Here is a 22,363-nt window from a genome sequence, read left to right on the forward strand (position 1 = left end):
GTACAAGTGAAATTGAAAACGGAAGAGGCCAGCAAATCTGAAGCAAAGTTTCTGAAAATGAAGGCTTGGTCTAAATCAAGAATCAAACAACTGGAGGATGAACTAAAAAATGTATGTGTAACGTTATGTTTAATATTACATACCTGTTTTTAAAACTACTGTGCTGGGAGATTTGACTGAAAGAAATAAAATATGGGGTAAATAGAATATTAAAATGATTTATTCACAGTATCTTTATATATGAATAAATGCATAAAAATTGAATGGATATAAAATTTTGATACAAGATGAATTTTAACAAAGAATAGTACAAACTAGTGTTACCAGCACTCAGGAGTAAATTTGTTAGAGATTAGCTAGTTTATTGCACTTTCAAATATTAGAAAAGACAGCTATTCTAAATCTTACTAAAAAATCAGAAAAAAAAGTTGCACTGACTTTGCTGTGTTTCTGGTGTTTTGGCGCGTTTGAAAAACTCATAACTATTTTTTCTTTTAGTTTTCATCAAAGAATAATGATGTATCTGCCTTAAACAATCGCGTCTCAGAATTAGAACTTGAAAATGAAGAACTACAGTCAAAACTGCAATCATTACATGAAATCAGAACTCAAAATGGTAAAAAAAAAATATCTATTTTTCTTTTGCAGATGATTCAAAGTAAAGAGACAAAGATAAATGAACTTTTCATTTTCAAAGTGTATCTTTGTTTTTAATCTGTTTAAAAATCTGTTTAAAAACTTAATGGGACTTTGAACAATAGCATACAGTGCTTAAGTCAGAGTTACAGCTCAGCTTTTCCTTCCCTAAATCTACCTGTGCATAATACTTGTTGCATTTCAGCTTAGGCAGAGTGTGCGTAAACTTTTCCAGGAAGTGGAAGAGGCACTTTCTTAGGATGAAAAATGAGACCAAACATGCTTGGAAAATTTATCGAAGTATATACAATAAACTTCTGAGAGCAGTGAGTTTCAAGTAAATTAAGAATTATCTCAAATATTTTTCTTCTGTAAGGATTTGAGAGAAAATTTTTGCTTAAAATCTCAGATAGTTTAGAGTTCTGTGAGAGGTTTTTCTGTTTCACCTTGTGTTATTTTCCCTGACATCCTTTCTGTAAATGAAAACTGGTAGAATTTTCAGTTCATCAGTCTGAATTGTTAGCAGGTTAGATTTAAAGCACTCATCAATACTTAATAATCAAGAAGTCAATTTCATGGGTAGATGGAGAACACAGCCCAACAGAGGTCTTCTAACTGAAATGAATTATCATCTGAATTTTCACTTTGAATCTTTCTTTTACATTTTTATTGATCTTCCTATTAGTTTTGTGTCCTAATGAGCAAAATTTATTATGTTTTTATAGAAGAATTGTTGACTAAGCTGGAAGTCTATGAAGAGCAGCAAAGGAAACTGCAAGCTGATCTTGACCAAGTTACAAAAAGGGCAGCTTCACAGGTTAGCTTTAAAATGTATTTGTATGAATTACTGATTAACTCAAACAGTGCTAATTAGACTTGGAGAAGTGCATTAGCTGGATTTTGGAGCTGAAAATTAATTTAGTGATTTATGGAATTGTCAGTTTCAGTAGCTGTTCGGTTGGATAACAAGCTGACAGGTTTTGAATTACTTAAGATTGATTTCTACTTACTTTTCCACATACCTTAAATTTTTCCAAGCAGTTTACTGTTTATTTAGTTACATTTAACATGAGTCATCCAAGTGTGGCTGTTATTTTGTGTACAATACGAATAGCTTTCAGAAGGAAATAATAGCTGTAACCTTGACAAATGTACAGGTCTGGATGACAAAGAAAATTCTGCTAAAGGGCTTTAGATGGATCAACAGTATACATTAATCATGGTAACTTTGTACAGCAGAGAGCTGTATGAAACAGAGCCTAGCAGCAGAGCCAGTTTGAAACAATTCATTGTATTTTGCAAAAAAATAACTATTTTTTCCAAGTTTCGTGGAGAAGGTGGTTTTTTTTGGTAAAATCTTAAAATAGTTTTCATTTTGATGGGAAGGCAGAAAGATTTTTATTCTGTTCATGGGGGAAAAAAGTCAATAGAGATTTGTTATCTCACATAAAGACAGTTGAATATTATTTTACTTTGAAACATTGCTAAGATGAAAATGTGCAAGAAATATTTTGGTTAAAAAAGCCATTTTTCATTTAAAAATATTTTGGATTAAAAGTGCAACTGGCAGTGGCATTTTTGATATTTTACGAAGTGGTGAGGCTTGCTTTTTACATAATCTACAATAGCAATTATCACTTTCATAGGTTTTTATTTATGCAAAGTGGTGAATTATAGTGGGTTGTTTTCTCTGTAAATGATTTGCCAACTTAAAATGTTATTTACATTTGCAGTGGGATTTGGTAAATATGTTTTCATGCACAATTTCTCTTGCTAGGCCAGTGAATCGGGTAGTGTGGATGAATTGCAGAGTCAGCTCTTGGAATGGCAAGAAAATGTACCAGAGTCAGAGGAGTCCCATGACCAAGTCAGAGAAGAGAAATCTGCTATGGCCTTGAGAATGGCTCAGATTGAGGAGGAGAGAGAAGGTGAATTGTTTTATTTACGATAAAATTATTATCATATTTATACATGATATATGTATATGTGTGTGAGTGTGTCTGATAGCACACCACCATGACTCATTTCGGTAGTCATAAGATTTGTATAGCTAGTGAAATTGCTTAAATTTGCAATTTCTACTTTTTCCTATTTCCGTGAATCTGTTTTTCATACGTTCATCTTTTTTGCATTGTTTTTATGAGTAGATGTGCTTGTTCTGTTTGCCATCTGAGTTGCTGCTCTGTAAGACTGCTTGAATTTACTTCAGAAGCTTATTGTCTGCGTATGAATGATCAATAAGAAAAAGTTCACCATTGAAATATTAAAGCTGCCTGCCTAGAACAAGCAGCGAAGGTGTGGGGAACTATGGTATTGGTTAGAATTTGATGAATGAAGGTGGTGCTTTAGTAAAACGTACCTGAGACAGAGTTTCTCTTTAAATATAATTAATGAGAAACCTTTCTTAGAATATTTTGTAATCTGTTAGTAAGTGTCACTTGTATAGGTCAACTGTATAACATTAACTGGCAATGGTTTGAAGCTAGTTAAAAATATTAAATTACCTACAAAAAGTAACATTGCAGGTAATCTCAGGTTTTTTATAGTTTTCTAAATTTTTAATAAAACAGATTATGAGAAAGTGAAGCAGCTTCTATTGACATTTATAAAAGTCTGGCTAAATTTCAGACAGTTTTTACTGCTTTTTTCCATGCCAGCTGGCACTATATTATAATTTTTGTCCTGTTAGTTAACGATGTGGGTATTAATGGCAAATTTTAATGTGCACAACCTACCATCATAATTAATCCAGTTAGTTAATTTGAGCCTTCTGTTCTTAATCTGCGATTGAATTATTTTTCATTTACATGATCAGTTTGGAAGTTCAGTATGTAAGCACAGAAATGTTTTAAGGATCACGTCTCTTCTTTTTGAGCGATTTACGCATGTAATGCTTTGGAATTGAAAGAGAATAATATTCCCTTCGTTAAAACTACCTGTTATCTCATCTGTGGTAACTACAGATCCACATGCAATATTAATAACAGTTGTAAAATTTCATCTGCGTCAGTCCGTATTTAATTTTGCATTTTTTTTCCCCTTGGGATAAGCATGACCTTTCTGTTTCTTTTTTCCTGCCGTTACTCCTGATGAGCGCTCAGCGTCCCTTCCCCCTCCACTCCTACCCTACACTGCGATTTGGTCAGCCAGTGAGAACATAGTTTCCCATCAGTTTTGTGCATGCAGGTTCCTGCAGCAATGGCAACTTGTAATGTACTGTTGCTGATTTCTTCTGTCGTTGCTTCTTTTGAGGAAATCGCCAACAGTACCTTATAAGATTTGCTATTGATGGTATGTGGTTTTTAGCGATACATGTAACAAATGCTGGTTTTAACTTGATTTTTTTTTTCTGCCTTGCAATACCTGTTTCTTCATTTATATTAACCGAATCATCTTTCTTCATTTCTCTTTGTAGTAACAGCTGACTCCATATTTATGTTGTAACCTTATCTAGAGAAAAATTTCTTGGCTTGCTGCAAGTGGTTGTGACTAAGTAAGAATCAAATTAATTTAAATATTCTTAGTAGTACTTGAAATTCAGTAGGTTTTTTTTTTTAAAAACAATTCTATGCCATCCCATAAATTGCAGAACTTTGCGTGCATTACTATTAGCTACCAATATTTGAAGCAATATATAAGCCCACTACTCATTCCATCATAGTCTACGACAATTTGCCTTATATGGTGATTGTCTCTTTTGGGTTGTATGTGTGGGGAGCTGCAAAAGCATAGAGGATGACAGTGTTGATCACGTTTATAGGCTGGAGCTTGTTTCCTCTGCAAACCACTAAAGATTGTGATATTTAGTGTGAATAGTGACACGAGGAAATATAGACACATCATTAGTTAATTTAAATGCAGTATGTATTTGAAGGAAGGTGTTCTGGGAAGTTTTTCGGTTTTTACGTTAGATATAATTGCAAATGAAAAGCTCCCTAAGCTGCTGTAAAATATTAGAAAATGTATTTACTTACTAATTGTTTTTAAAGCAATGCTGAATTTAACTGAAAGTGTTTTAGCACTTGTCTAAGTGTTCTGAATCATTCTAAAGCTCTGATTTTTATACTATCATTTTTCATGTGACAATGGTAATTTCATTCTTTTTTTCATTACCAAATACTTAGGAGCCTGAATATTTTGGGTTCCTAAAGGACAGTGTGTTATTCATTCTGATTATACTTAAAAACAGATTACCTCAATTTCAACTTCCAAGAAATTGAATGTTTGTTTTTATTTTTCTCCAAGGGGTTAAGTTCTTACCTGGAATAACTCTTGCTCCTTGAATCGCTTGGCTGACTTCAATGACAGCTCTTGTAAACAGAGGTTTAAGGCATGTGACCAAAATTGGGCATTTATTTTTATGGCTTTGAAGAAGTATTTATAATGATTAAAAAAAAATAAATTGTAGAATCTATACTTGAAAATAAACAAAGGTGTGTAAAATGAATGCTGATAAAGTGACAGTGCCAGAAGCCAAAGTGTAATTAAAACCAGAAGTAAAATCCAATTTAGCAGTCCTACTTTAAAAGGGTCATTAATTTTTTTTTTAAAACTTTTTTCCTCTAATCTTTTGTGACAACATGTTAAGTATGTAATTTTGAAATGTTACAGGAAGAACTTAAATCTAGTAGGTGTTACAGAATTGTGTGTTAATGAAATTTGTGGTATAAGTAATCCTTGGACAACTTGGATGAAAGCTGAGTATTCCCAGTAGGGCTGAATCTCCTAATAGTTTCCGGCGTTTACCTCACAGATGCATTGACATAAGTTCTCTGAATTTTGCATGCTGTGAGGACAACTGTGGAGCGATGTGGTTAAATGGAAAGCTAAATTTGTAATTATCTAATTATTCTAATTTTCAATTAAAGTATGGAGCCACCTTTACTTTCATTTCTTTTCACTGGCTGTTCTGTTTTGTCTGCTTTGCATGAAACATCTATTTCCTAATCTGTTACCCCAAACATGTTTTGTCATATCACAAAACAGATGGGAATGTACTTTAAATGAAAAATCATTTCTAACAATGAACAGGATGCATACCTAAGCTTTCGTATTCTGAATTTATTCAGTGTGTTTATTTACAAGTAATTCTGTATTTGTTTTAAAAAGAATGGTATTTTTAATTTGTGATAAGATTGTTTGATGCCAGTTTGCAGTGTAACACATGCTTGTGACTTCCTCAAATTAGCTGGCTTTGTAGCTCATACTAAAATTAAAGTTGAAAGGAGCACGTCATTTCCATAAAAATGAATGTGATTGTTCAGATTATAAAAAACACAGCTGTTTGAGCTGATGCCTTTATCATACAAATTAGGTATATTTTAACGTGGTAAATTGAAATGAGATGTAATTTGGCATTTTAATTGGTTGGCTTTTTTTTTTTAGTATCAGCATAACCTCACCTTTTCCAGTCTCCTGTATAAAGTCTTCATTTAGAGCTGATGAAGAAGTAAAGTTAGACTTCAGTTTGCTTCTTCTTAGTGAGATATGCAGACTTTATTCTTATGTTCTACATTGTAATGTTGGAGGGAAATCACAAGGTGAACGCAATGGATTGCTGCTTTAATCTTGTTCCTGTCGGTCATTCATAGGGACTTCAGCCTGTCCCTGGTCTCTTTTCATGTAGTAGTGTCTGATATAAATGTAATTGCTTTCCTGTGGCACAAAACTGATTGAGGATGACTGGTTCTTTCCTGGCTGCTCTGATCCAGCCATAGTCTCAGGGCAACAGGAGCTGGAGGAGGAACTGACCACAGTTCAAGGAATGGGCAGGCTGCAGCAGGGAAGAAGAAAAAGCAATCAGACCAGCAGGAAGCTTCAGGTGGGTTAAAAGAGATGAGTTTATTTTTACCTGTATGTTAATCAAAATATGGAAAGTACTATTATTTATATGGTGCTTTACACTTAAAAACATTAAGGGCTTAAGAACTTAGATTGGTTATGTAACTGGAAACTTTGGTAAATTTAACGATTGTGTATGTAGCCAGAAGATGAGAAATTCCGATGGCATCACTCCTCTCTATTCCTTGAGTAATTAGTCTACTTAATTTTACACTGAAAAATAATGAGCTTCCCTCTGGAGTAATTCACATGCTTGAAGCTATGTGCATGCTTAATACGTTAAGGCCATTTTTGGTTTAGATACAATTTTTACAAATCTTGTTGTTGTTGGAGCTTTACTGAATAATTAGTAAATAGTGTCAGTTCATTCAGATGTACTTCTAGGTAGTTGGTGCTGTAACTAGCATGCAAAAATGATAAACTTTTGTAAGAAGAATTAGGATGTCATTGTCACATTAACATGCCATTGGAAGAATAATTTTATGTTTAGTTAACTCCGATACTCTACCCTGAGATTCAGAGAACCCTATTAACTGTAGAAATCAAGGGACCAATTAAGGTATCCAAACATAGTTATCCATTGGCCTTTCAGATGCCTGAGGGTGCCTTCAGAGGCCTGGCAGATACCATACAAAACCTGTGGGAGACTTGGCTTTTCTGGAAATAATAGCTGCAAGCTGGGCAGGTTACTCCAGTGTCCACAGCGATCCCATATACTTACATTCAGGCACCTGAATCACTTGCTGAGTTTTAGGACTTTTAATTGAAACTATGCTTTTAACAACAGAATATGTGTTTTACCCTTTGTTTCCTTTCTTCTTTAAATTAAACTTCATTCTCGTGTTTTGTGCGTAGGAAGAATACAACTTTGATAGAAAACAATGCTTTCAAGAATTGAACGTCACCTTGGATAGCACTGATTCAGCTGAAGGAGAAAATATGGGAGGTTGGTGGCCAGAGTACACTTCACCTAATGCAGGTGTGATAGCGACTAGACAGTTTATTAAAGCATGCACAGCATCTGTATTTTGTGTCTATTTTTGTTTTCAAATTCAACTAACAGCCCATTTGTGGTGTATTCTAATCTTTGTTGAATTTTTTTGGCTTGCGTTTTCTTCCTTTTTATTTTAAAGCATGTGCGTGCTGGATGAACTGCCTAGTTTTGGTTCAGAAGTAGAATATAAATATGACTAAACGCTGGAATTGGTTGAGCCTTGGTGCCCATGGAATATCCTATGTGGCAAGATCATGTGTTTTTTATATTACAAGTCTTGTTCTGTGAATGTGTTTCCAATCTATATGAGTTATGGTGCAAAACAGAATTGCATTCCATTGCTGTAAGCCTTTAATTTAAAAATCAAATTCTTATTTTTTTAAAGCAAATGTTTTTATGTTGGTGGTAAAGGCTGCAAATATATCTTATTGTTAAAATGGAATGGACTCACTTGCAAATTTTGATACAGGCCAGTTTACTTTGTTTATTAGTAATTGCTTAAGATCTGATCCTGCAAGTACACGATTAACTTGTGATTAAAGTAACATGAGCCACACTATTGATTGAGCCACAGTATTGTTTAGAATATTTCTGCCAAGTTCTCTGAGTTCTTGAGCTATGCAACTTTATTTTGTTTTTTCAACAGTTAAAGGGTACTTTTGCCATCTAATTTTTGGAAATACAGGGCCTCAGGCATTTCCACTGGAAATGGTTGAGATCTGATTGTGCCCGACACTAGTGAGAATCGTGAACAAAAAAGTGAAACCATTTCTAGACTTCTGGAATTTTAGTAGACCTGTCTTGAAATAATTTTTCTTCTTTGACTTAAGTAGGTTTACGGAGCGTGGTTGAAGAGTTGGAATTGGAAAGAAATCAACTGCAGGAACAAATTCTGTTTCTAGAAGAGCGTTGTCAGGATTTGGAAGATAGATTGCAGCTTCAAGGTAGAATGGAGGCTCTTCAGGTGAGCTTTTGTAGTTGTGTAAAACCTGATGATATAAGAGAATTACTTTATTCTCTGTTTATATTCTTGCAATCATAGCCTACAGTAAGACAAAAATGTCAATTTGCAGCTAGAAAAAAAAGTCTAAAGACTGCTTTATACTTCATAATTATGTTGGCAGAGAGTGTACACATACTATATTATGCTCTGAAGTTGAAGCCTGTCACTTCTGTTCAGCAAAAGTGAAGTCACCACATGGAGAAACTTATTTGGAAGTAAGCTTTGTTATTTGTTTTAGAAACGTAGTAAAAGGCAACATGATTTTCACTATTCTTTGTAGGGGGCCTTTGTCAGAAGGTCCAGAATTACATTTTGTTACTACTGGCATAAGTCTCCCTCTTCTTACATACCTCAAGTTTCTTTATATAAAATATGTGTGTGTGTGTATTATTATTTATATATATATGTGTATATATATAAAAACACACTTATAGAAAAGAAACTTTGTAAATATATTACAAATAATATTTTAATATTTATTTATATATAATCTAAACAGCAGCTATTAATTTGATGTATATTTGTATTGTAAGATTATTCAGTGAAGGCACCAAAAGGAGCAGTAAAGTAAATATTTATCAGAAAAGTTATTTTTCGTATTTCCTCATTGACAAGTTACTATGATAATTTGTAAGCCTTATTTTCACTAAATGACACAACTGATCTCCTACTCAAACTCCTTCAGGCTTGATGCATTATTCATAGTTCTTTATCTGTTAAGTTGCACATATATAAAAAAGAATTAATGGTTTTAAGATGAAAGACAACCTTATATTAATTATTACTTGAGAATCTTGTAACAAAGCCTTTCAATACAGGTAACGTTTGGTGTAGATGAAGAAGGGCGGCTGTTGAGGGCGGTACAGGTGTGTTCTGCCTCCTCCAAAATGCTAGCTTATTTTCATTAGAGGTGACAAGTTTGCCATGTTTGTCCTATTTGCTGTTGATTCTGGATATGTGTTCTGCTTTTGGTTTTTGGTTGCTGTTGTAATTTTTTTTTTTTGTGGTTTTCTTTTTGAATTGATGCAGTGGATCTGGCTAGAGTAGGAGATTTGTACCATGTTTAAACAAACAAAAAAAAAAGCTGTGTGAATGAAGCTTGCTTCCTTTTTCTTTTCTCCACAATTGCCCATATGCAGGTTTTTGTATTCCTTCAACCTGAAAAAATAGGCAAAAAAAATTTGCGTTTGGTACTGTCTTCAAACCAATGAGGAAAATATTTTTTCAAAGCAGTAGCTTCCCCTGTTAAGATAAGTAAGCTGCCTTAACACAGTATGAGTGTGTGTGTTGTTTTGGGTATACAGCAATCATCCTTGAGTATCTGCTATCATAGCATTGCTGAAGGAGGTATTTCTGAAAGGTGGGTTGCATCTATTTGAACTAATATCAGATCTGAACTTTTGATATTAGTGTTGTATTTTGCGCTGATATCTGCTGAAGTGCTAGAATAACAGTCTCTATTACCATGTAGGATGTAAATCTGAAGAGTCGGATTTTCATGACTCCAGTTATCTATGCTATTCTGGGTGTTTTTTTATGTGATAATCCTCTTCATTATTATTTTGTTGCAGAACGAAAATGAACGTTTGCAAACTCAACTCACCCAATTACGCAACCAACAAATGCGAGATGCGGAAAAGCATCAAATTCTGATCTCTGGCTTGAATGAGCAGCTTAAAGGGTAAAATAAAGGTTCTTTACAAGTCCGTACAGGATTAGCTTTCTTTGCTTTAAGCTTAAACTTCTAATGAGAAGTATAATCTCTTAAAACACTTGAAAAAGAGTTACTTGATTCCCACTTCTGTTTGTAGTAATGTTATTTTTGTACTTGGAAGTTTAAATGGAAAGTGTAAAAAATAGTTATTCTTTTAGGAACAGAGTTTGGGGCTAATAAGTCTAGAAAGCTTAAAGCAAGCTTTGTTTTCAAAATATCTAAATATGTATTTTCTTCTTAGATTAAGTGACAGAAATAGCTTCCTTGAAACTTCACTTGGAGAAAAAGAACAAAAACTGTTGAGCATGACAGAAAAACTAGAACAAATTGAAACTTTGAGGAAACAGCTTCAAGAAAAGGATCTTCTGAACAAAGAGCTTGGTGAAAAGTTTGTGCATACTGAGCAAAAAGTAAGTTCAAGTTATTGTTAAATAGTACTTAACTTACTAGAACTGGCGAGCATTAGCCATAACTTTCTATTTGTGTCCCAGCAGCAGTATTGCTGTTTTCTGTACCTGAAGGTTTTTGCTCTGTTTCTTTACAGTTTTGTTCACTTCATGTAATTGCTTTGCTTTAAGTTGGGTGTAACGATTTCTTAGACCCAACAGAGCTTTGCATGAAAGTATGTTTTATTGGGGTGGTAAGTTATCCTTGTTTATGAATTTCAAAGTATAAACTCCACTGTTATGTAAACTCAATTATTATAACTATAACATCACAATTTTAATATAATTCTATATATTTCTATCACATTGACTTTTATTTTTAATACTAAGCTGAATGAAGCCTTAAAGAAATGCAGTGTTTATGAAGTGGAGAACACTGAGCAGAAAACAGTCATCAATGATCTAACAGAAAAAGTTGCTACACTGAAGGAAAAGGTAACTCATTAAAATAAAGTAAGAAAAGAAATTTTATGTTCTTTTGACATGGCCCCTTTAAATGTCAGCAAAATAGCAGCATTAGCTGCTAAAAATTTTGTACACTAAACTTTCTGTATGCTAAAACAATCTAAAGGATAACAGGGTTATCTTGTGACTGTACAGTTGAGTACAGATCGATTACCTTAGATACTCATTCTACATGTGAAGTGTGACTTCCATTCTCCCTCTAGCATATGTTTGAATTATTCTTGTAACATTATTTTCTTGATGTTTAGACTTTGAAACAAGATGGTGTGGTAGAGTTGATGCAGCTGGATCTGGACCAGACAAATGAAGAGCTTGACAAATTAAATACAAGCCATTTAGAGGAAAGATCTCAACTTATTCAAGATCTCCAGAAACGTGAAAGAGAAATTGATAATCTTAAAGAAGCACTGGCAGAAAAAGACAGGGAGATGTCTGTCCTGTCTTTGAATATGACAGAATATTCTGAACAGGTTATCATCCTGAAGCGTCAAGTGCAATGCAAAGAGGAAGAAATACGAGGGATGGAAGAGGCTTTATCAAAGGCTGAAAGGGAAACTCATTTACTGAAAGAAGTACAAACAGCTGATGTAAGAGATGCAAGTGTGAAGATATCTGTCCTTTCTGAGCAAAGTAATACAATGAGACTAGAGCTAGAAAGAGTTAGAGCTGAGAATGAAGCTAAAACCAAAGAAAATGAGGAATTAATAAGACAAAGCAGTGAGAACAGCATTACAATTAAGGATCTCCGTTCTGAAATCAAAGCCAACAATGTCGCATACCATAACAAACTTGCAGAGTGTGAGTCACAAATTACTTTGCTGAAAGAACAAATTAGTAAATCATCTGAAAAGCTACAAGAAACTGAGGACAAACAAAGAAAAGAAACTGAATATTTGAAAACTCAGCTTGAGGAAAACAATACTCTAAAGGAAAAATGGAACAATTTGCTTGAAGAGAAAGAGAGTAAAGCACAGACACTTGAAAATGAGTTAAAATCAATTAAAGATTCATACAACAAACTGGTTTTGGAAAATGGTAAAAAAGATGAAGAGTTGGCTGAGTTATCTAGGAAGCTTATAGAACATACTGAACATCAAGAAACAATTAAAAAAGAATTACAAGAGAAACAAGAGTTAATTATTTCATTAGAGCAGAAGCTTGGGGTTTTGGAGCAGCAAAATGAAGAGACTAAACTTAAATTAACTGGAGATCTGAAAGCCAAAGAGACATGTTGCAAAGAACTTAATAACCAATTAAATGAAATACATAAACAAATTAACAAGATGGAAATAGAGACACGGGAGAAAGCTTCAGCTAATAAGCAATTGCAGGCAGATCTTGAAGGCAAAGAAGAAAAATTGGCAGAGCAAATAAAAGAAAATGAATATCTGAAAAAAAGTATAGATGTGGTAGAAAAAGAGAAGGAACAGCTAATCAGTGAAAATGAGAATTTGTCCAAACTGCTGGATGTAAAAGAGTGTGATTTGTTAAAGAAAATCCAGGCTGTGGCAGAAATAGAGAATAAGTTATCTGTTAGCACTGCTGAGTACGAAAAAACTCTTTCAGTACTAAATTGTGATAAAAACACTCTGGCAAAAGAGATTGAACAACTTTCAATACTTGCCAAGCAAAAAGAAAATTCAGTTGCAGAACAGCTGCAGGAGAAAACAAAGGAATGTAATGTGCTAGCTGATCAGTTGTTTGAAACCAAGGAACAGACACAACAGTTGCATGAACAAATGCAATCACTTCTCATTCAGCTGAAGGATACTAGAGACAAAGAAATAAAGAAAGAAGACATGTTAAATAATAAGTTATCCGAATGCAGTAGCCTAATCCAAGAGCTCAGCCATAGTAAGGAAAAGAATTTACTACTGGAAGAACAAATTGGAAGCATAACTTCAGATTTTGAAGCTGCGAACAGGTCTCTAGAAGAGAAAATCCTTCAAAATGATTCATTACGTAAGGCAATGGAAGAGAGTAAGTTTTGTATTGTAGAGTTGCAGGACGAAATTAAAAATCTTAAAGATGAAAAAACAAGGTTATCTCAGTTGGTAGAGGAAAGAGACCTGACTGTAAAAAGTCAGGGTTCAGAACTTGAGAAGTTTCATAGGCAAGTTTCTGAAAAAATGGAAGAAAGTACAGTGTTAAGTAATCAGCTACAGCTATTAATCAAAGAATTGGATGTGCTTAAGCATGAAAAGGAGAACTTTTCAAGCTTATTGAGCGACAAGTCTCGTGAATGTGAAGTTCTTCAGTCACAGTTGGTGCAGCAACAGTCTGAAATTACTTCAGCAAGGCAACAAGCACATACAGCAGCTCTAGAAAATGAAAAATTGAAAGTAGACATTGAAACAGTTAATGTTACGGTAATGAAAAAGTCAGACGAAGTAGCTGCTTTAACTTCACACTTGTCCCAACAAAGTCATAATATTTTAGCTCTGAAGGACCAAATTGATGGCCTCTTGATTGAAAAAGAAAACCTAAAAATTGCCTTTGAAGGAAAAGAAACTCTCCTTTCTGAAAAGGAGGCTTTGATTCAGCAAATGAAAGATAGTAAAATGGCAGGAGAAGGGCAATATATGCAAATAATTTCAGATCTGCAAAACCGAATACAAGCCCTAGTTTTTGAAACCAGCCAGCTTAGACATGCAATGCAGGAAAAAGAAAATGAATTTAAGAGGCAAGCCCAAGAATTAAAGTTATTAAAAGATAAATCTGAAGAGTCTGATGTACTTAGGGTTCAACTGTCTGAGAATATGGAGGTTATTTCTGACCTTCAATGTCAGCTTAGAAATGTGACAGAAAAATCATCCCAGTTGAATGATTCAATTATACAGAAGGATGAAACTTTAAAACAAAAGTTAGATGAATACATCAATTTAAAAGCACAGCTTTCTGAGGTACAGGAATCTTCTGTTTTGCAGCAGAAACGGTTGGAGCTTTTAGCCTCTGAAGCAGAACAATTAAAAGTACTTGTTTCAGAAAAAGAATTAACCATCAACAATATTTCATTGTCTAGTGAGAATTTAAAGATGCAACTTCAAGAGAAAGAGAATGAATGTGAGGTCTTAAAGAAACAGGTGGTAGAGCTGGAGGAAGTGAAGGTGAATTTACAGAAAGAAATACAACATCAGAAGAATGTAATAATTGAGATGGACCAGTCCTTATCAGAAAAGGAGTCATCTCTTATGGAAAACAAAAGTCTCCTCAAAACTCTGAAGGAGAAAGCAAGGAAAGATGAAGAAAAGACAGATTTAATTTCTCAGCTCAGAAGTCAGGTACATGAACTAACACAAGAACTACAGAAATCTAAAGAACTACTCCATGAGAGAGAAAATGCCTTTTTATCTCTTCAGGAGAAGATTGAAGCACAGTATGAACTAAGAACTGAGTTGAATGCAGCTCTTGGGAAAAAAGAAGAAGTTATTGCTGGACTGCTTAATTCTTTAAAGGAGAAAGATAGCAATATACAGTTGGCAGATAGCAACGTTAATGTTCTTTCTAGTGAGATTGAGGTTCTCAGAGAAAAATTAGAGAAAAGTGGTACAGCCATGAAAAACCTTACTAAGGAATTTCAGGAAAAAAACGAGAAGCTTGATGTTAATCAGAAGAAAATTGATTCTTTGATGATTGAACTTGACTCTCTTAGAAACAAACACCAAAAAGCACTAGACCAAATAAGTACATGGGAAGAACAACTACAGCAAAAAGAATTGGCTGTGGAGTCTCTGCGTGTGAAGTGCGCTGAACAGGCGGATAACATAGCATGTTTGAAGTTAGAGTTGAACAATGTAAATTCCAAATCCTCTCAAGACTGCCATGACAATGCGCTTTTACTAGGTAGTCTGCAGTGCCAGGTAGAGTCTTTAGAGAAAGACAAAAATCGGTTGCAAGAAGATGCTGATAAACTGATGGCTGAAAATGCACAACTTACTACATCTCAAAATCATTTGCAAAAGGAATTGGAAGAGCTCCGAGAAATAAATGAAAAACTAGAAACCAGTGAGAATTATTCAAGAATGCAGATAGATACTGTTAAACTGCAGATGAAGACTGAAAAAGAGAAGTTACAGATGCAGGTTAGTGTGAAGGGTGAAGAACTTTCTAAATTAGAACTTAAATTTGAAACTCTAGAACAAAGTCTACTTGAGTCAGAAAACAGATGGGTGACAGAACTTGATAGGGCAACTTTGCAAAATAATAATCTTACTGAGCAATTGAGCAGTTTAGAAAGTGAAATGAAATCAAAGGATAGCAAAATCCAGTCTTTGCAGCAAGAGCTGGATGTTATAAAAGAGGAATTAACTCAAAGCTTATCTCCATTACTTAATAGTAGGCTTTTATGTAAAGAAGAGAAGGCACAGACTTCAGATTCTGAACTGCAGCTAACTGATAGTAAAATGCAGTTGGAAAAATTCTCCACTCTGATAACCACTGTTTTGAGCAAAGAAACAGAAAGAGAACAATTGCAACTGGTGCTTTTAGAAAAACAGAAAGAAATAAACACCATGAAAGATGAATTAAAAAGTATGCAGTCACTTGAGAAGCAGAAGGAGTTGCTGCAGAATGATATTGAAAAGATGAAGGGTAAATATAAATCTGAAATTGAATGTCTGTCAGAAGAAATGGCCACAGTCAAGGAAGCATTATGTAAACAGCAGTCTCTCTTGCAAGAAAGGGAAGAGTCTTTTGCAGAAATAAATAAGCAGGTTGAATTTCTTCAAGACAAGATAAATAAATCAGAAGAAATAGTAAGAACCAGTCAAGAAAAACTGCACATTGAAGGTAAAAAAGTAGCAAGTCTCCTTGAAGAAATGGGAAAAAAAGATCAGCTCATAGAAAACTTAACTTCCCAGCTAAATCAGCAGAAGGATTTAATTTCTGGTCTAAGCCAGCAACTGAAAGAAAAGGACTGTTCTGTTACCCAGATCATGGAATCATTGTCTAATGAAATGCTGAATTTTTCTGAAGAGAGAAATACATTGAATACCAAACTGCAAGACCTTGAAGCTGTTCATAATAATTCTATAGGAGAGCTAAACCGACTATTGCAGGAACTTGAGGATTGTAAGAAAGAACTGGAACATAGTCAGGCTACGTTAAGCAGTAGAGAAGCTGCGCTTAAAGATTTAATGCATGAAAAAGAGGAGATGCAGTTTAATCTTGAGAAAATGGGCAAGGAAAAAGAGAATCTGAAAAAGAAACTTCAAGCAGCATTGATAATAAGAAGAGATCTAATGCAAAAAGTTGGAAAACTAGAAAAAAGTGGACAGGAAGAAATAGAAAAAGAACAAAAAAAGGCAGAGGAGCTGTTGAAGAAAGTTAATGAGTTAACAGACAAGCTGAAACAAGTTGAAGTACAAAATAAAGATTTTGAGTCTCATCTTGGAACTTTGAAGCAAGAACTTTTAGGAAAAGATGTCAAAATAGGTGATTTGACTGAAATTTTGTCTTCAAAAGCTTCTTATTTAGAGGAACTTCAGGGCAATATTGCAGAATTAAATGATGTCATTGCTGAAAAACAAAATATATGTGAGCAGAACCTAAAATCTTTAGAGGAAAAGGACCGCGTGCTTGCTCATATGCAGTCTATGCTTGATGAAAAAGCAAGTGCATATGAAGAGGAACGTTCTCAGCTGCTCTTAGCTCTTGAAAAGGTGAAGTCTGAAGTTAAGAAGAAGGAAGAATTGTTGAAAAATTCCAGTTCAGAAGAGCCTGGTTTAAGTGCTGGGGACACGAAGAAGTTTCTGGTCCCCAACAATGACATTAATGTCATAAGTCAATTAAAAAAAGAAAAAGAAGCCTTACAGAGGGAGCTTTTGGTCAGGGAAGAAGATACGCAAAAAATTCAGAAAGAAAGGGAAGAGCACGCTAAACTTGCAGCAGATTTTGATGAACAAAAAAACCACCTTGAGCAACTCAAACAAGAACATAAAGCACTCTGGGAAGTTCTTCAAACAAAATGTAAAGAACTTGACTTTAATCAGTTAGAAGAGTACCCTCTAGGGAAAGAGCTGGCTTCACCTAAGGCAGTCCTGGGAGAAGAAGCAGCTGAGCTAGGGAATTTAGAATCAGACAAACCGAGAAGCAAGGTTCAGGTTGGATCCTTAAAAGAGTCGGAAAACATGATCACTTCAGTGGCAAGTAAAGATGCTGAGTTAAAAGAACTAAGAAGTAACTATGCAAAACTTCAGGAGGAAACAGAAATGTTAAAGAAAGAGTTGAGAAAAATATCAGTTGAATTTGGTGACGAAAGAGAAGAAACAGTCAACTTAAACTCTTTGAGACAGCAGGAGCAGTACCAGGAGCAACGTACGGGCAGCTTGTTGGAGGACGTAAAGCAGCTACAGAAAAAGCTGAAAGCATATGAGGCTGAAGCTATAAACATTAAGACAGCGCTTGAACATGTGAATAACGAGAAAGAAGCACTTATTAAAAAAAGTGAAGAGGATTACAAGATGAGCCAGGAGAAGCTGCAGAGATTGAGCATTGAAGCTAAGAAGGAGGTTGCAGAAAAGAATGAGGAAATAGAAGCATTGCGTTGTTCACTTACGGATTTCAAATATAAACTTGATCTGGAAAAGGAATTATTAAATGAAGCTATAAAGGAGGGCCAAGAAGAAGCCCACCATTACAAAACAGCATTTGAAGAAATGAAGAGTGAAAAAGAGAAACTTCTCAGTTGTTTAGAAAAGTCCAATTTGGAACTAATTAATATGAAAAAGGGGGTAAAACATTTCAGTGAAGAAAACAAAAAACTTCTGATAGAGCTATGTATGCTACGTGAGAAGGCTGAGATGAGTAGACCTGTGGTGTCATGCAAAGAGCTTAAGGAAGAAAATGATACTGAAAAAGAATTGGGAGAGTTTTGTTCGGAAAGTAATTCCCTTCAAGGAAAGTTACAAGGCAAAGGCACCTGTTTTCAGCTATCAGAGACTGATTACTCCGGGAAGACTAAACTGAGAGAAGCTTCAGAATGTCAAATCCAGAAACAAATGCAAATGATTGAAGAGCCGCTGGCAAAAACTGCAAATGTAAATGATTCTAAACCACAAGAGCAAAGAACTACAGCAGAAGAGAAGTCCAAAGAGCGCCTTCAAAGAAAATTACAGGCAGCTTTAATATCGCGTAAAGAAGCCCTGAGAGAAAATAAATGTCTGAAAGACCAGATTGATAAGCTGATGTTGGAAAGAGAAGAACTGGTGAACAAGACAGGTATGCTTGAACACTTGTTAGAGCTTGGTAGAGAAAAACAAAGTTCAAGTACTGTTTCTCCATTGTCTGAAGAGGAGAGCCTTGTTTCTGAAAATGCTAGACTGTTGACTGAAAACGAAAACCTCACCGCGGCATGTGAAAGTCTTAAATCCACCATGGAGACTATAGTTCAGGAAAAAGAGGCCTTTTCTTTCCAACTAAATACCTTAAAAGATTCTCAGACAGTTGAATTAACAGGATGGAAGGCTAAACATAGTGAATTAAAGCAGGAGTATGAATCACTTCTTCAGGCGTATGAGAATATCAGTAGTAAAATAGCAGATATGAGGCAAGTTATTGATCTCGGTAGAAGAGAGAAGCAAGAGGCTATTCAAAGACTCAGGGAAGGTGAATCTGAGAAGGAGGCTCTTGAGAAGCATTTACAGAAACTCATTGATGAAAACGAGCTTATTAAGAATCAACTGAAACAACTCGGTGAATCCAAGAAAATGGAAGTTGATGAATTACAAAGTAAAGCAGAAAGGCAGATCCGTGAGCAAGAGGCAAGGATGCAAGAACACCAGGATCGTCTTCATGAACTCACTCAACAGAATCATCAGCTAATGGAGGAGAATGAGCAGCTGAAACAAACTTCTGAAAATTTAAAGCAGGCTTTAGAGAAAATTCAGAATGAAAATGATGTCCTTCATAACAACATCACTGTAACTAAAGCAGCTTTGGGAGAGCTCCAGGTTCAAATGGAAGTGTACCAAAATGATATGCAATCTAAAATCCATGATGCATTATATGAGAATGAATCATTATTAAAGGACATTAATGGGTTAAAGGATAAACTCTCTGAAAAAGAACAAGATGTGCTTGTCCTAGAACAAGAAAGAAAATTAATTTCAGAAAAAGCGAAAGAAACTGAAAAATCTTTGGACCATAAAAATTATTGTGTAACAAAGCTGGACATGGAATGTAAAAGTCTTACACAAGAAATTGTTAGTCTAAATGAAAAAGTTAAGATTTTAGAGGATGATAAATGTCTGTTACAGGAAGAACTAGAAAATGTACAAGAAAGTTCTTACAAAGTAAAGAATGAAAGAGAATTTCTTGAGACAGAATTGCTTAATCATGTTAAAAAAGTTGATCATCTTACTGATAGAATGAAATCAGCACAGGTACAGAATAACTTGCTGTTACAGCAACTGGAAGAATTAAAGGCAGAAAAATGTACCGTGATTAGAGAAAAAGAAGAACAGCAGTTACATCTTGTAAAAATGTTTGAAGAGAAGGTGAAAAGTGCTCAGAGGGATAATAATGGAAGTAAAAACAAAACGAAAGAATTGCAAGAACTCTTGAAGGAGAAACAGCAGGAGATCAACCATTTGCAAAAGGATTCTATAAAGTTTCAGGAGCTGATCCTGGATTTGGAAAGATCTGTGAAAATGTCACAGTCAAAAAGTGAAAAATTTGAAAAGGACTTAAGTAATATGTCAGAAAAGCTTGCGAAGTCAAATGAAGAAATATATAATCTCCAGGGAGAGCTTTCTTCACAGATGAACCTGTTGGATCAGTCAAAGAATGAAGTGGACAGGCTTACAGGTGAGAATCTAAATTGGAGAAAAGAACTTAAGAAGAAAGAAGATGAACTACAAATTCAAAAGAGAGAATATGAGAGAGAATTGGAATTTAATCTTCAACAATTAAAATTGGTTCACAAAAGAGAATTTTTGAACCTAGAGGAAAGACACGGTGCCCTGGAGAGAGAAAAAGATAGGGCAATTAGTGAGATTCATGGTTTGCAAGAGGAAGTTAGCATCAAGGACTCTCAAAACAAGAAACTTCAAGCAGATTTGAATGCAGCTTTGGCACGATTAGCTGCTTTTACAAAGTGTATGTCCTCTCTTCAGGATGACCGGGACAGGGTAATCACTGAAATGAAAACCTGGGAAATGCAGTTTAAAGAGGCCATCCAAAATAAAGAAAAGCAGATAGAAGACAGTAATAAAAGAATAATGTCTTTACAAGATGAATTGAAAGACAAAATTACTCAGATTCAAGAACTGAATATCAAATATTCTGTGGTAGAGGAAACAAAGGATGAACTGTATTTGAGGCAAAAATCTGTTGATATACAACGCTATGAAGAGCTCTGCAGAATAAAGGAAGAAAATACCCTTTTTTTTAACAGGCAACAGGAATTGGAGAGTGTTCTTCAGTCCAAAGAAGAAGCTTTGCAAGCACTCCTTAAAGAAAATAATTCTCTTAATCATCTGATAGAGAATAGTAAAAGTGCAGGAAGGGAGATAAAAGCTCTGGAAAGTAATTTTACAAGACAGGAACAAGAATTGCAACACCTTCTAGCTGAGAAGGAAAAAATTAATGCTGAATTGCAAAAGCAGATTACCATTTCTGAGCAAATGAAGATCATGCTAAATAATAAAGACAAAGAAATTTCCTTACTCATTTCTTCAAAAGGTGATGAAATTTCTGACTATCTGATTCAGGTACAGTCTCAACATAGAAAACAAATCAAAGAGTATGAACTTCAGTTAAGGTCTTTGCAGATAGAGAGACAACAATCTGAGGAGGCCTGTCAGAGGATGGAAAATGAATTGAGAAATCTCCAGATGAAAGCAGACAAAGCAGGTCAAGATAAGGCTGCAATTGCCAGTGAAATAGATGCCTTTAAAAAGTCAATGTCATCTCTTCAGAATGATCGGGATGATCTTTATTCTAAATACAAAGAGCTGGAACATCTTCACCAGGATGTCTTAAATGAGCGGGACAGTCTTATGGTTGGCAATGCAAGTGAGAATAATGCTTTGAAACAAGAGTTAAGGATACTTCTCAATCAGATAGATGATCTTCATTCGGAAAATGCAATGCTAAGTGCACAGCTGATAAAGTATAGGGAAGATCTTAACCAAGTTTTATCTCTGAAAGACCATCAGCTGAAAGACTTACTTAAGCAGAAATTGGACTGTATTAAAAGCCTTGAACAAGAAAAATATGATCTTCAAAAACAAATAAAAGAAATGCAACTTTCCAATGAACTGCAGAAGGGTACTGCTGTATCTTTGGAACATGAAAATAAAAAATTACTGTCTAAAGTAAGCGATTTAGAATCTTTAATTGCATCATTAAACAAAGAGAAACTTGTTTCTGAATCTGGAGAGAAACTGCTAACTAGTGATAGCGTTCAGAAAAAAGAAAGTGTATCAAATGAGCAGCATGGAGAAAATCTTCAGAAGAAGATTAAAGACCTCCAGAAATCAAGAGGCAGAAATAGTAAGGATGCAGATGAGGTATACAGTAAGACTCTTTTGACACTTGAACATGGAGATGGACCGGATGCTTTTGCAGAGAAGATGATATTAGAAGTTCAGTCTCAAAATAGTGAGCTGAGGTCCCAAAATGAGGCCTTTGGGAAAGCAATGACTGCTCTGCAAAATGATAGAGATAGGATAATAGAGGACTTAAAGGTACTTCAGAGCAAATACACGTCTGAACTCAAGACTGAAAAAAAGAAAGGAGATGAACTTGAAGCTGAATTGGACGGATTTAAATTACATCTTATCAGAATGCTCAAAGAAAATTCTCTTCTGAATCAGGCTATTTTTGATGCTGCAGATAAGGTTACACTTGATCAGATTGCTGATGAAATTGAAAATCTCTGTAGGACGTTAGTCATTCGAGAGGTGGAGGTTAGCAGGCTCTCAACTGAGTGTGGGAATTATGTTCACCAGATTGAAGCGTTTTCCAAGGCTATGGCCAGTCTTCAGGATGACCGAGACAAATTGCTGCAAGAACTCAGCAATCAGAAGGTAACTTCTGAAACAAAACAGGGCATAGCTTCATTTCCCATTGGTTGTAACAGCATCAATGAGATAATTACTTTTAAAAGTAATTTGGATCTGCCTCAGAACAATAGGGAAAGATTGGTAAGTTTTAATTAGCTACATCACTGTGTAATTTTTTCTTTATGCAGAGAATGCTTAGACACATTATGGATTCTGAAGTTTAACTTTGTAAATTATGCAAGTGCTAAGAAAACATTG

General features: G+C 34.8%; 1 protein-coding gene across 6 annotated transcripts in view; it reads left to right on the top strand.

Annotated features, from left to right (window-relative positions):
• The window catches only part of LOC140652631 (uncharacterized), a 46,120-nt gene that overhangs the window by 13,021 nt on the left and 10,736 nt on the right, over nt 1-22,363 (top strand). For 3 of the 6 annotated variants that reach the window (XM_072863640.1, XM_072863641.1, XM_072863645.1), the window contains 11 exons: nt 2-111; nt 499-616; nt 1,362-1,453; nt 2,414-2,564; nt 6,348-6,457; nt 7,333-7,456; nt 8,302-8,435; nt 10,046-10,155; nt 10,430-10,598; nt 10,965-11,069; nt 11,348-22,129. In XM_072863640.1, the coding sequence (XP_072719741.1) occupies nt 2-111; nt 499-616; nt 1,362-1,453; nt 2,414-2,564; nt 6,348-6,457; nt 7,333-7,456; nt 8,302-8,435; nt 10,046-10,155; nt 10,430-10,598; nt 10,965-11,069; nt 11,348-22,129 (12,005 nt within the window). The remainder of the gene's footprint in view (nt 1; nt 112-498; nt 617-1,361; nt 1,454-2,413; nt 2,565-6,347; nt 6,458-7,332; nt 7,457-8,301; nt 8,436-10,045; nt 10,156-10,429; nt 10,599-10,964; nt 11,070-11,347; nt 22,130-22,363) is intronic. The other 3 variants (XM_072863642.1, XM_072863643.1, XM_072863644.1) reach the window with 3 other exon arrangements.

Source organism: Ciconia boyciana, chromosome 6, assembly GCF_034638445.1.
Source record: "Ciconia boyciana chromosome 6, ASM3463844v1, whole genome shotgun sequence".
NCBI lineage: Eukaryota > Metazoa > Chordata > Aves > Ciconiiformes > Ciconiidae > Ciconia > Ciconia boyciana.